We start from the raw sequence: 14,294 nt of genomic DNA on the forward strand, positions 1-14,294 counted from the left end.
TGGGAGGCCGAGACGGGTGGATCACGAGGTCAGGAGATCGAGACCATCTTGGCTAACACGGTGAAACCCCGTCTCTACTAAAAATACAAAAAAAAAATAGCCGGGGGAGGTGGCGGGCACCTGTAGTCCCAGCTACTCGGGAGGCTGAGGCAGGAGAATGGCGTAAACCCGGGAGGCGGAGCTTGCAGTGAGCTGAGATCCGGCCACAGCACTCCAGTCTGTGCGACAGAGCGGGACTCCGTCTCAAAAAAAAAAAAAAGTATAGTTACATGCTTTTAAACCATATATAACTGTATTGGGTTTTGTCATGTTTACAGAAACTGTATAATCTAGTCATAGAGCATCGTTTGCAATGTTTTTGCACTTTCTAAAAGCCTGTTTCTTGGCACTTGCTTGAATTTCATTCAGAATTAGATGTCCTCCTCTCTGTTCTACTGTTACCTTGTATGTACTACTGTCATGATACAGAGAATTGTAATTTTCTGTTTATTTGGATAGTTATGGTAGTTGTAGCTTCTTACAGGCAGGAACTTTATCTCTGTATCCAGAGGAGCTAGCTAGTTTCTTGGAGAGCCACTCAGTGATTTTTTGTTGAATGTGTGAAGATGAGTATGCTACTTGATTGGCTGTTTTAAAAAATCCCTTTCTAATCTTTAGTGAGTTTAATTCCCTTTTGAAATAGACAACATGTGATAGATCTCATTGGAATCGAAGTGTTTGATTAACACTTCCCTCAGTAAAAACCCTCTCACCTTCCCATTTTCTTCTGGATAGTTTTTAAAACATTTTTAATTTTAGAACCATTTTTAGATACACAGAAAAATGGACAAGGTAGTACAGAGAGTTCCCATGTGCCGCATACCGTTTCCTCTGTTACTAACATCTTCTAGATTTTAAAAAATTGTGTCATCCAATCACTAAATGGCTAATGTAGAAAAAAACAGAAAGGCTATTGATTTATGTCATATAAGTAAATCAGCAGAACTTATGTTTCCTTTTCATGAAATGAGTAAGGGAGATAAAAAGATCCAAGTAGTTACCATTTTCTTTTCTTTTACTATTGAATTGTGTTTGAGAACTGAGTGGATGTATGGCCACATAAAGTATGGTCAGCCTCATTTAGAGATTTTGAGTGTAGTGGTTAATGGAAAGTTTGACACCTATTAAAGTGGCAGGAGAGGCAGAGTGGTTGGGGAGGCATTGCTTGTGATCATACTACTCTTGATATAGCCATTCATTTTCTTTTCTCTATGAATATGAAACATCCTATGAAGTAATAGATGGAAAAACAAGGGTAAGATAGGTCACATCATAATTTACCGATGGTAGTAGAAATTGTTAGTAACAAATAATAGTAGAAAACTATAATCATTCTCAAAAATGAAAATTTTAGTTCCTATTAATATTTCAAATTGGTGGCATGTTTTTCTATTAAGACGACATATTTGTCTGTTGTCAGACTGCTATAAAGGACTCCCCAGTACTGGGTAATTTATAAAGGAAAGAGGTTTAATTGACTCACAGTTCAGCATGGCTGGGGAGGCCTCAGGAAACTTATAATCGTGGTGGAGGGGAAGCAAACACGTCCCTCTTCACATGGCGACAAGAAGCAGAAGTGCTGAGCAAAAAGGGGGAAAGCCTCTTACAAAACCATCAGAACTTGGGAAAACTCACTATCACAAGAACATCAGCATGGAGGTATCTTCCCCCATGATTCAATCACCTTCCACTGGGCCCTTGCCATGACACCTGGGGATTATGAGAACAGCAAGATGAGATTTAGATGGGGACACAGCCGAACCATATCAGATTATTTTTTGCATCAATATCGTGTACCATTGTATTTTGATTCTTTATTTTGTCAATAGAAGGCAACTTTCTAGCATTTGTGTTATTCAGGCCTGAATTTTTTTTATTATTTTTTGAGACAGAGTCTTATTCTGTCGCCTAGGCTTGAGTGTAGTGGTAGGATCTCAGCTCACTACAGCCTCTGCCTCCTGGATTCAAGTGATTTTCCTACCTCAGCCTCCCGAGTAGCTGCATCTGTAGGTGCACACCACCATGCCCAGCTAATTTTTGTGTTAGCAGAGACGGGGTTTCTCCATGTCGGCCAGGCTGGTCTCGAACTCCTGACCTCAGACAGTTGGCCTGCCTCAGCCTCCCAAAGTGCTGGGATTACAGGCATGAGCCACTGCACCCAGCCATGCATGAATTTTTAGTTCACTACTCCTTTAGTTGTAGAGGCTTTTCAGACTTCCAGAAAAATCCTTTATTGAAATACAGATAAATTTTTGGTGTGGTTACCCTTTAAGCCATTATCAAATACCTCCTTAGTCTAAAATCAGTTATTGTACTAATAACTGTTAAACACCCGGCACGGTGTTAATGTGCGTTGATTGGAAGTGAGAAAGATAAAGGTGTAAGAGATAGGCCCAAGGTGTAAGAGATAGGCCCTTTTATTCACCTATAGGGCAACAGGGCATAGACATTAAAATATAGTCATCCTTTGGTATCCATGGGGAATTGGTTCCAGCACCCACTGCAGATACCAAAATCCATGGATGGTCAAGTCCCATAGATAAAATGGTGTTGTATTTACATGTAACTTACACACATCTTCCTATTTACATTAAATCATCTCTATTTGTAATAACTAATACAATATCAGTGCTATGTAAATATGTGTTATACTATAGTGTTTAGGGAATAATGATTAGAAAAATGTCTGCACGTATTCAGTACAGATACAACCATTTGTTTTTGTTTTTGTTTTCCTGAATAGTTTTGATCCATAGTTGGCTGAATTCTGCTAAATGGGAAATCAATGATGCAAGTAATAAATACTAAAGGAATTTTATTTTTAATGTGGATTATGGTGTTAAGGGAATGCTTTCTTGAAAGAAGTAATTTGAAATGGTCTTTGAAAGGTGAAAGATACAGATATGTAAAGAAGGGGATGGTCATTTCACTTCATGGAGTGGGCTTGGAGGGCTGGAGAAAAGACAGAAGAAATAATGGGAATGTGTGGCCTATATGAAGAATAGTATTAGGTTGGTACAAAAGTGATTGCATTTTTTGTTAGTAAAAGTATGGTACCAACTTAATACAACACCCTCTCGCCATTCTTACTGCCTCTGTTTGTTGTTGTTTGTTTGTTTTTTGTTTTTAAGTAGTGGAGCTCTTCAAACAAAATCTTTACAGATGCGTGAAATAAAAACAAAAAGTAGAACTGCTTTAATTTAATGCAGGGGCAGGACCCTGAGCCCTGCTTCACAGCTCCTTTTTATTTCCCCAACTTCTAGTCCCACCTTTACAGTCCTTGAGATACTATCTCAGTATCCCTAGGATTCCACAGAGCAGTTTGAAATGCAGGAAACTAGGTAGAATGCATAGTAGCAAATGTAAAGTCATGGAAGTTTTGTTATCAATGGTACTTAAGTATCAGAACTATCTTATTCATCTTTGATTCCACAGCTGTGGCACGTTGTAGCCAACCTGATGTTTGTAAAATTGCTATTGATTAATCACGATTAAAGCTATATATTAGCAAGAATTATAATGCTTAACATATTAGGTGTCCTTTTGAGGGGGGATAACTAAACACAAGGCTTTTGTACAATGGGATGTAGGATAAATGCCAGGAAAAGATGAAGTAAAGAACATATTGGACAACTGAAATCACACCAAAGCAAAATCTCCTCTTTATTTAGTTTGTGCCGATATACCACCATTGTTTACCATAGATTTGAATACATGTTAAGGCTCTGACTTGTCACCAGAGATTTTTCTTATTAGCTCTCTTGGTCACATTGTATTTTGAAATATTCAAAATGTTTTGGTGAAACACAGCTTTGCAAATAATGTATCAGGCTTTCAGGGTCATAATGGTCATGGATTGGATGACAGTATCATCTCAATCTTGTTTTTGAGATTTGGTCTGTAACTTGACATTTGTTGGTTTTCACAGTTAATTGAAAGCTAACTTCTGTGTTTAATAGCGATTATGTACTTTTAAAACAATTGTCTCTTGAATCATTAAAGTTATTTTACTTTTAACAATTTTCTTTTCAGTCTGATCTTGTGGATCAAAGTATATTTAATTTTATCCCAGAAGGGGAACATTCAGAGGTTTATAAAATACTCTCTACTCATCTGCTGGAAAGTGATTCATTAACCCCAGAATATTTAAAATGTAAGTAGTAGCTGTTAAGCAAAAAAGTCAAATGTTATATTCGGTAGCACTATCCTTTTGCAAGTTTATGAAAAATACAGACCTCTTTAAATACAGCATTACACCATATGCCCTGTTAGGTCCTTTTTCAATATTAAAATATATATAAGATGAAATTGTGACCATATTAAAAATCTGAAATCTATTTCAGAGTATATTGAAATCCCATCTTATTTGTTATAATAAATCCTGGACTCCCATTATGCCATAAAGCTGTATTTTATGCAAAAGTGAGACCTGGCAATATATTGCTACTAATTTATAAATAAAACCTTACTGTATTTAATGAGGGAAAATTAAACTTTCTGATTTTCACCATTGTTAACCAATTGGACATTCAAACTGGAAAAAATTCTATGTTTCTTTTAAAGTTATTAAATATAAAGATAAATTATCTACTTTATTAATTAAACAGTCGTTTGTTAGATGTATCTAATTTGCTAGGCACTTGTGCTGTATCATAAAAATATCAAGAATAGTGAAAATAGTTCTCACCATCAGGAAACACAACATATTATGGTAGACTCAGACATTTCTACTAGGTCCATTGACAAATTGATTTGACCAGAGTACCTCATTTTCTTCATATATTACCCTGTATAAAATCCAGAATTGTTACAGCACTGTATTTGGCCATTAGCTATTAGATACCTTATTGAATCACCTTTTTCATTATTTTTAAATGTGTCTCATCTGCTAATACATTATCTTAAAGATTCTTTGTGTTTGAATCCTCAAATTCTATAGCATACTGTCTAAAAATTAAGATACACACACGCACACAAATTTGTATGTATCTATAACTTTGGTAAGAGTGGATGGCCTTTCAGCGAGAGTTGAGAAAAACAAGACTTGGAGAATTCATTTGAAGCCTTGTTTTAAAACCAAGTTTATATGATATTGACCATTACTAGGCCACTCTAGTCTGGTACTTAGAAAGATTTAGCCTGGATATAATAGATGCCTACAATTAGTATTTGAAGCCGTGGATGGAATGGTATTGCTTGAGGTAAATATATAGAACGAGGAGAGAAGAATTAGAAAGGTGGAACCCAGCCGGGTCCAGTAGCTCACACTTGTAATCCCAGCACTTTGGGAGGCTGAGGCGGGCAGATCACTTGAGGCTAGGAGTTTGAGACCAGCCTGGCCAACGTGGCGAAACCCTGTCTCTACCAAAAATTAGCCAGGCATGGTGGTGCATGCCTGTAGTCCCAGCTACTCTGGAGACTGAGGTAGGAGAATTGCTTGAACCCTGGAGGCGGAGGTTGCAATGAGCCAGGATCATACTACTGCACTCCAACCTAGGCGATAGAGCGAGACTCTGTCTCAAAAAGAAAAGAAAGGTGGAACCCTTTGGAGATAGCAATAGGAAGACAAAGGAGAAGGTGTTTGCTTTGAAGACCCTACTAAGAATACAATTGGATGGAGAACTAAATAAAAGCCTTTGGCAGAAAGAGCTTAGGCTTCTGCTTCCAAGAACAGAAATAAAAATGGCAAGAATACTTAAGAAAAGTCTTAATTAAATGGCTTGCTGATCTCCTCGTTAAACAAGTCATATACAGAAGAGTTCTTTCCCCAGAAAAAAGAAAGTTTCATGCCAAAAGAATAAACACAAGTTAAAACACAGGGAAAACTGCTTAGATAATTCGGTAGGTCATTTTGGCCATAATGAAGTTGAGGTACAGGTGGTGTAATTTGTGTTGAGAGAAGGAATAAGGACAGAATTATAAAGGTGCTAATAGTTCATCCTAAGGGATTTGAGTTTTATTTTTTACAGAGTAGAGAGCCAGTGAAGGAGATTTGGGTAGTTTTGTTGTCTGCAAAAAAAAAAGAATAAAGAAAAAAAATCAGGTAAGTAGTGGAAAGTTCGTTTGGAGAAGTCTAGGAAGAAAACTTGCAGCAGTGGGTTGCCTACCCCAGGCCTACGTGGCTTCTGCTTCATAAGGAGGCCCTGAGTCTGAGAGCTGAATAAGAGCCCTGGATTTCTCTGTCATAGTGGCTCAACTCAGGCTGTGCTCACCTGACCTGCAGATTTCCTATACAAATCAAGTGATAGCTTTATGGAATTACTCCTCAGTTTCATTCCTAGGGTTCAGTTAAACACAACCAGAGATCTTATGGATACACCATTCTGATGACAAAGCTGGCCCTGCTGCCTGGTACAGTAACTATGACTGTAACAGCTGTTCTGCGTCATGGAGGTCCAGGTCTTCATTGCAGTGGAAGCATCTTTCACCAGCATCTCTGGCCTAGAGAGAGCAGCAGTACCTTGCTTATAAAAGTTGCTGCCACTTTCATCATCTGGTTTGGGAGATTAAAAAATCACTCAGGTAGAAAATTTTTAAAAGAACCAGACTGGAGACAAAAAGGAAAACCGTATAATCCTAGCAATAAAAGTAAGGATGGGCTGAGCACAGTTGTTCATGCCTATAATCCCAGCACTTTGGGAGGACAAGGTGGGCAGATCGTTTGAGCCTAGGAGTTTAAGACCAGCATGGGCAACATGGTGAAACACTGTCTACACAATAAAGAGAAATACAAAAATTGGCTGGGGTGTGGTGGCACATGTCTGTAGTTCCTGCTACTCAGGAGGCTGAGCTCGAGGATCACTTGAGCCCAGGAGGCAGAGGTTGCAGTGAGCTGAGATCATGCCACTGTAGTCCAGCCTGGGTGACAGAGTGAGACTTTGTCTCAAAAAAGAAAAAAAAAAAGGAAAGGATGGAGAGGAAAGTATATGACTGTTGAGGAAAGTATATGACTGTTAAGTATGTAAACTCAATAGAACTTGTTGTGATAGGCTCAGGTGACCAAGTGACTAAGAATCATCAGTGGGGAATATTGAAGATAGTTAGATTTTGAACCTATTAGGTTAGATGATAAAGCCATCTATGATGATATTAACAGAATATAAGCTTGAAGTAGTGAGCAAAGAAAGGTGTTACTAGACCTTGAGTGCTGAAGTAGTACAGTGAAAGTAGTAGTTATAAGTCTAAGAATAATAGGCAAGACTGAATCAGTGGCAGAATATGGAGGCATAATGAATACATATTTCGGTTACCTAGATGCAAGGTAATTTGCAACTACACTAAATTGGTGGGCTTCCTTTGTGAAATAAGTAGCAGGTCTTGGTGACAGATTAGGTTTGGGACTTGTGATGGGAAGAGAAGAGACCAAAATGGTTTCTAACTTGCGAAATAAGCATACATAGATGAAGGGAACTTGAAAGAACGATAAATTCACTTTCAGATATTTTGAATTTAAGTTACTGATGGGACCATCAAGTACAAATGTCCTGAAAGCAAATTATAGGAAACTTTGTCTCACATAAAATGCTAGAGTTGGAGAGAGAGATTTAGGATCAGAAGAAGCTTTGTGAAAGCCCCTGGTATGAAAATGGATTAGCAGAAGATACAGGAATAGTCCGTAAGGAAGGAAGGTAAGTTTATGCTGTGGGAATGACAAAGCATGACTTTAAATAAGTGGAAATGAAAAACCATTGAAGTTAACAATACAAATGTTAGTAATCTTGAGAAGAATAATTGCTGTAGAGATGTAAGGATGAAAGCCACAGTGTGTGAAGTTAAGGGAAATGAATATATGGAAGATGGAGCCCATAATGAAAAGGAAGGAGATCGATAATACCAAAATAATTAGCAAAACTCCTTTGAGATGGAAGATTGAGCAAATTTAAAAGTAGATAGTAAGGATCCTTGACCAGGTGCAGTGGCTCTCGCCTATAATCCCACCACTTTGGGAGGTTGAGGCAGGAGAATTGCTTGAGCCCAGAAGCTTGCAACCAGCCTGGGCAACATAGTAAGACCCCATTTCTATAAAAAATTAAAAATTAGCCAGGTATAGTGGCTCACATCTGTAGTCCTGGCTACTTGGGAGGCTGAGGAAGGGGGCTCACTAGAGCCCAAGAGTTCAGTGCTGCAGTGAGCTGTGATCATGCCACTGTACTCCAACCTGGGTGACAAAGCAAGATGCTGTCTCAAAAAAAAAGAAAGTAAGGACCCAAAGGTGTAGATGCTCAAGGAATAAGAAACAGTGATGTGGCCCGGGTCCTAGAGAAAATAGGAAAGACTATAAATAGTAGAGATGAAAGGATTAGCTTTAGAACGTGAAGCAAAACTTTCCTTTGAAAGTAAGTAGAGAAAAAAAAGGATGAATAGATAAAAACAGGAAAACATTAAGTTGTTTGCACCAGAAAATCTATTTTCCCTGTTAAAGACAAAGTGAGGTCTTCTCCTGAAGTTACTCTGCTTTTATGAACTAAATGTCATTGACGACTTCTGTTGGGGAAAATAATGGTTGTAAACTTACACAACTTTTGTGATCTTATTTTATGTGGTATATCATTGTTTTATATCACAAATATGTGATTTTTTAAATCTCTTTATTTCAGCAAAAAATCAATTAGAATTCTGTTGTCATATGCTCCGAGGAACAATAGACCCAAAGGAGCCATCTACCTATGAATATGTAAAGTTTATAGGAAATTTCAAATCTTTAAACAGTGGTGAGTTAAAATGCTTCTCTCACAGTGTGTTTTAACTTGTTATTTTTCTATGCTCTTAAAGACATAGATGTTTGAATATCAGTAACAACTAGGTTTTGCTTGCATAACTCACGATACCTTTTCCCCTGTTGTTTTAGTATCCTCTTCAGCACACAATGGTTTTGAAGGAACTATACAACGCACACATAGGCCATCTTATGAAGATAGAGTTTGTTTTGTAGCTACTGTCAGGTTAGCTACACCTCAGTTCATCAAGGTATGTTTCTAATTTTATTTCCCTAAGGAGATTTCAGTTCATATGCTGAGAACTGCCTGAAACTTTCTGCAGACAATGAGGTGGAATGGCTTTGAGTCATTAAATATGCATGATAATACTTTTGAAACGACAAGTTATCAAGACACTCATTAAATTGTATAACTAGTTTTTTAGTATATATCCTTTGCAGTTAACCAGTGATTATTATATATCAATATGCCCTACTTTTGTGGAAGATTTGAGGATCCTTTTGTGTATGGTTCATTATTAAAAGGGAAAGTCCAAAAATCTAGGTTTTTGGAATCTTTATTTTTAGAAGGTCACTTTTAAATTTTTATTTGAAATGTACAAGTGACTCTTTACTACATATAACTTAACTTTTCAAATGTAAAATTAAGTATTTTGTTTTTATTTCCTGGGCCCAACAAACACATGATTAGTAGGGAAGTGGCAAAGTGAAATAGTTCAACCACTAGAAACTGACTGGAAAAAGGCAGCCAGGCTAAGATTTAAAATTTAGGCGGGTCCAGGCGAGGCAACTCATGCCTGTAATCCCAGCATTTTGGGAGGGCAAGGTGAGAGGATTGCCTGAGCCCAGTAGTTTGAGACCAGCCTGGGCAACATGACAAGACCCCATCTCTACAAAAAATACAAAAAATTAGCCAGGCATGGTGTTACACACCTATAGTCTCAAGTTACTCAGGAGGTTGAGGTGGGAGGATCATTTGAGCCCAGGAGGTCGAGGCTTCAGTGAACTGTGTTTGCATTTTATTTTGAGACAAGAGTCTCACTCTGTCTCACATAAATTTGGGGGGACATCTTAGTATAGGACAAAGTACTGAATTATTAGAAGATCTTAAACCAGTCTTGCTCTGTTTGTTTTGATCTTATGAAATAATAGTTGTTAACGTTTGAGTGCTTACTACATGCTGTGTATTTTACATGCATTATCTCATTTAATTCTTATGACAGCCCTATAAGTTAGATGCTATTACGATCCCTCATTTTACATTATAAGGAAACAAAGGCTTAGGGAAGTTAAGTTACTTACCCAAAGTCTCAGCTATTAGTGGTGAAACTGGGACTTGATTCTATTAATTAATAATTATTTTTTTCTCAAAGCCCAACCTCACAGCTATTACAGTGTGCTGCAGGTCATTCAGGGACACAGAGGCAGGATGGAATACATTGTTTAGTATAACTAGAGTCTAGGGTTAGTGTGTGGAGGGGGAAGAGATAGTGGGAGGTAAGGCTACAAAAGTAATCAGAAACCAGAAATAAAATTTGTTTATTTCTTTTTTATTTCTCCATGCTGAAGAGAGTTTAGCACAAGGAACCATTAAAGGTTTTTTAGCAGGGAAGTCATATAATATTTGAGTATTAGTAAGGTAATAGAAGAGAAGATGAGTTGGCCCTAGAAGAGAAGATGAGTTAAAGGACAGGGAGACTGGTGAACACTGTAGCAAATCAGTGATGGCAGGGGTCTAAATTAATGCACTCAAGATGGATGAGATGAAATTGATTTTTTAAATACTTAGATGAAATGGAAAAGATTTAGTAGTGGCCGCTTAGATGATGAAAGGTAAAAATGAAAGTATGTTTTAACTATCAGATTTCTAGACACTGGCCACTATACATGTATAGAATAATATAGAAGATTGTGTGACTGGGTGTGAGGAGTAAAGCAATTAGTTTATTTTAGGACATACTGAATTTGAGATGTGTGAGGACATTCAGGTAGTTGGAAATATGGATCTGTAATTCAGGAGAGAGGTCTGAATTTTGATGAAGTGTTTATAGGCATGTGTGAATGGAAAATGTGTAGAGTGAGAAGTACCCACCCAAAAGCTTGCATCTAAAGGTATTTATTACCACATTCTTTAGTACTGGAAAAGTAAAACGTATTAACTTGTTTAGAAGGGCCTGCATTTTAGCTTATGCCTAGAATCTCAGCACTTTGGGAGGCTGTGGTAGGCAGGTTGTTTGAGCCCAAGAGTTAAAAACTAGCCTAGATAACATAGTGAGACCCCCATCTCTACAAATAAAAATACAAAAATCAGCCGGGCGTGGTGGTGCATCCCTATTGTCTCAGCTACTTAGGATGCTGAGGCAGGAGGATCACTTGAGCCCGGAATGTTGAGGCTGCAGTGAGCTGAGATCACACCACCGCACTCCAGCCTGAGTGACAGAGTCTGAAACAAATAAGTAAACATATACATACATACATAGAAACAACTAACTTGTTTAGGAAAAGTTATCTGGTAATGACAATTTATTTATTTAACCTCCACCTCCTGGGTTCAAGTGATTCTGCTGCCTCAGCCTGCCGAGTAGCTGGGATTACAGGCACCCATCACTGTGCCCTGCTATTTTTTGTATTTTTAGTAGAAATGGGGTTTCACCATGTTGGCCGGGCTGGTCTTGAACGCCTGACCTAAGTGATTTGCCCACTTCAACCGCAGCCTCCCAAAGTGCTAGGATTACAGGTGTGAGTCACCGCGCCTGGCCATGGCTTTTATTTTTATATGTAGCAATAGTTAATATTCTTAAGGACACAAAGTATTTATGAATTTTAATTATTTATTTGTAGGAAATGTGCACTGTTGAAGAACCCAATGAAGAGTTTACATCTAGACATAGTTTAGAATGGAAATTTCTGTTTCTAGATCACAGGTAACTCCTTTTTTAATTCCATGGAAAGGTAATAGTCATGTTATATAATTCTTAAAATTAATGGATTTCAAGAGGAAACTCTTTTTTAAATTAGGACTTTGAAACCTGTTCCCATTTTTTAAAAATAAAGCCTCCCCCCCAGTTTTATTTCTAGTTGGAATATTTCTTATTATGGAAAAACTTACAATAATGATTTTTGTGTGTAATTTAGGGCACCACCTATAATAGGATATTTGCCATTTGAAGTTCTGGGAACATCAGGCTATGATTACTATCATGTGGATGACCTAGAGAATTTGGCGAAATGTCATGAGCACTGTAAGTAGATTTTAACATTTCTGGTGATAATAACTTTATATAAACAGAAGTCCCATCCTGAAATTATAGGTATAAGACACAGATTTATAATCATTTTCATATTTTTGAAATGTACTAAAAGATTTTGCTCTGTGTATATAACCAATCTAGTGGGAATTATTGATCAAGTTTAAATTAAACTTGTTCCTATTTTTATAATAAGTAGAATTTCATAATATAGCATCAAATACACCTTGTTCTGAAGCATGTGAGCTCTATATCTGGAGTAAGAGAAGTAGATTCCTTTGAAAATTGTAATATGTCAAACTTTTGAAATATTGTTTCGTAAATTTTGATTTTGAGGCATGTGAATCTTTTCAGGAGCTAGCTACATGTTTGGAAAATCTGTCTTAGAAAGCTCATAGTGAGTGTTTGGTGTTACCTGCTTATTATTATTGTTGTTAAGAGCAGGAGCATTATCATCCTTTGTGCCAGGCACTGTTCTAAATCCTTTACATCTGTTACCTCCATTATTCTCCATCACAGTTCTAAAAGGTAGATATTATTGTCTTCATGAGTAAGCTGGAAACACAGTAAGGCTAAATAATTCACCCATAATTTCATAGCTCATTGGCGGCAGAGACAGGATTGGAGCCTAGGCCGACTCTTTTATCACATGTATTTATTTTAGAAGTTTGTTTTAATGATGAGGTTTGTCTTAATGATATGTTTTATTTGCTTCTCTGTTCTTCCTCCCAGATGCTTACCCTCTTGAGTCATTCACTAAAGCCTAACTAGATATTTTAGACCTTTTCATGACATTTTATGCTGCTTTTATAAACCTCTGTGTATGAAAATGAAGCAGGTTGTATAGTAGCATTAACTCTATGGGAAATTTTCAGAGTAAAGTCATTTCAGCACAAAAGATATGGGCATTAAGTGCCATGATGTTGTGTAAAGAGCTGATACCTGTATTAACTAGCTGGGTAACTTTGGACAGCAAGTTTGTCTGTAGACCTTGATTTCCACCTTAGAGAGTGAGAGGCGGTGGCGGCGAGGTAGGGGGAATTGGGGGAGAGATTGAGAGATCCTTGACCAGCATTTCCTAAGCTTTGTTCCACCAAATATTGGTCCATACAAAAAAGACTTTTTAGTCAAGGAAGACGGGGAAACACTTCATAATCCCTCAGAGAATCTGCACGTGCAGTAGCATACTGTAGGTTTTGAGAAAAGTGAAGACACGAAAGTTTCCCAAATTAATGTAACTACAAACCCCCCCCCCCCCCTTTTTTTTTTGAAATGGAGTTTTGCTTTGGCACTCAGGCTGGAGTGCAGTAGCGCACCTCAGCTCACTGCAGCCTCCACCTCCCGGGTTCAAGTGATTCTGTTACCTCAGCCTCCTGAGTAGCTGGGATTATGGGCACGTGCCACCATGCCTGGCTAATTTTTGTATTTTCAGTAGAAATGGGGTTTCACTATGTAGGACAGGGTGGTCTCAAACTCCTGACCTCAAGTGATCCGCCCACCTCTGCTTCCCAAAGTACTGAGATTACAGGCATGAGCCACCTCACCCGGCCCAAAACCCACTTTTTTGCTTAATATCTGTTAAAAGGCTTCAGAACTTAAAATCTACAGCACATGTTTTGGCAGTTACTGCACTCAGTTACTTCAGACAGTGAAGTTATTTTGATTTTGGTTAGTTAAGATTTAAAATTAAATGCTTTGAAGGTTCTGTGCCTGCCAGAGTAGCTAGGAGAAAAAACTCACAGGTGATTATTTATTGTTATTACCCTCTGTATATCTAGGCAGGAGGAAGTCAGCAGTGTGAATTCTTAAGTATTCGGAAGTTAATTGTGTATGGAAAGATTGTAAGATCAGCAGTGACTAGCTCTGAGTTGTGCACTGTGGAAGATCTGATCATTGCTTGGGACCTTAAACTAGCTCTGAAGAATACCATTTTCATATTGACATATACGTTATCAAAAGGCCTGAAAAAGAATAGTATGTGTAAACTTAAATGTAAATGATAGCTTTTGTTTAAAAAACAGATTCTTTGTAACTAATATGAATTAAAGAAAAAATATTTTTCTATTTTCCTTTTAGTAATGCAATATGGGAAAGGCAAATCATGTTATTATAGGTTCCTGACTAAAGGGCAACAGTGGATTTGGCTTCAGACTCATTATTATATCACTTACCATCAGTGGAATTCAAGGCCAGAGTTTATTGTTTGTACTCACACTGTAGTAAGGTAATAATTCTTTTAGAGAATGTCTGAATTATTGTAACATCCTATGATGATTTTGGCAATGTAACTT

General features: G+C 37.6%; 1 protein-coding gene across 6 annotated transcripts in view; it reads left to right on the forward strand.

Moving 5' to 3' along the window:
* Positions 1-14,294, forward strand: part of CLOCK (clock circadian regulator) — a 117,354-nt gene that overhangs the window by 76,096 nt on the left and 26,964 nt on the right. For all 6 annotated transcript variants that reach the window (XM_033214636.1, XM_033214639.1, XM_033214641.1 and 3 more), the window contains 6 exons: positions 4,072-4,192; positions 8,637-8,750; positions 8,888-9,006; positions 11,597-11,679; positions 11,891-11,997; positions 14,080-14,227. In XM_033214636.1, coding sequence (XP_033070527.1) covers positions 4,072-4,192; positions 8,637-8,750; positions 8,888-9,006; positions 11,597-11,679; positions 11,891-11,997; positions 14,080-14,227 — 692 coding nt within the window. The remainder of the gene's footprint in view (positions 1-4,071; positions 4,193-8,636; positions 8,751-8,887; positions 9,007-11,596; positions 11,680-11,890; positions 11,998-14,079; positions 14,228-14,294) is intronic.

This window comes from Trachypithecus francoisi, unplaced genomic scaffold, assembly GCF_009764315.1.
Source record: "Trachypithecus francoisi isolate TF-2019V2 unplaced genomic scaffold, Tfra_2.0 Lachesis_group1, whole genome shotgun sequence".
In the NCBI taxonomy this organism is placed as follows: Eukaryota; Metazoa; Chordata; class Mammalia; order Primates; family Cercopithecidae; genus Trachypithecus; species Trachypithecus francoisi.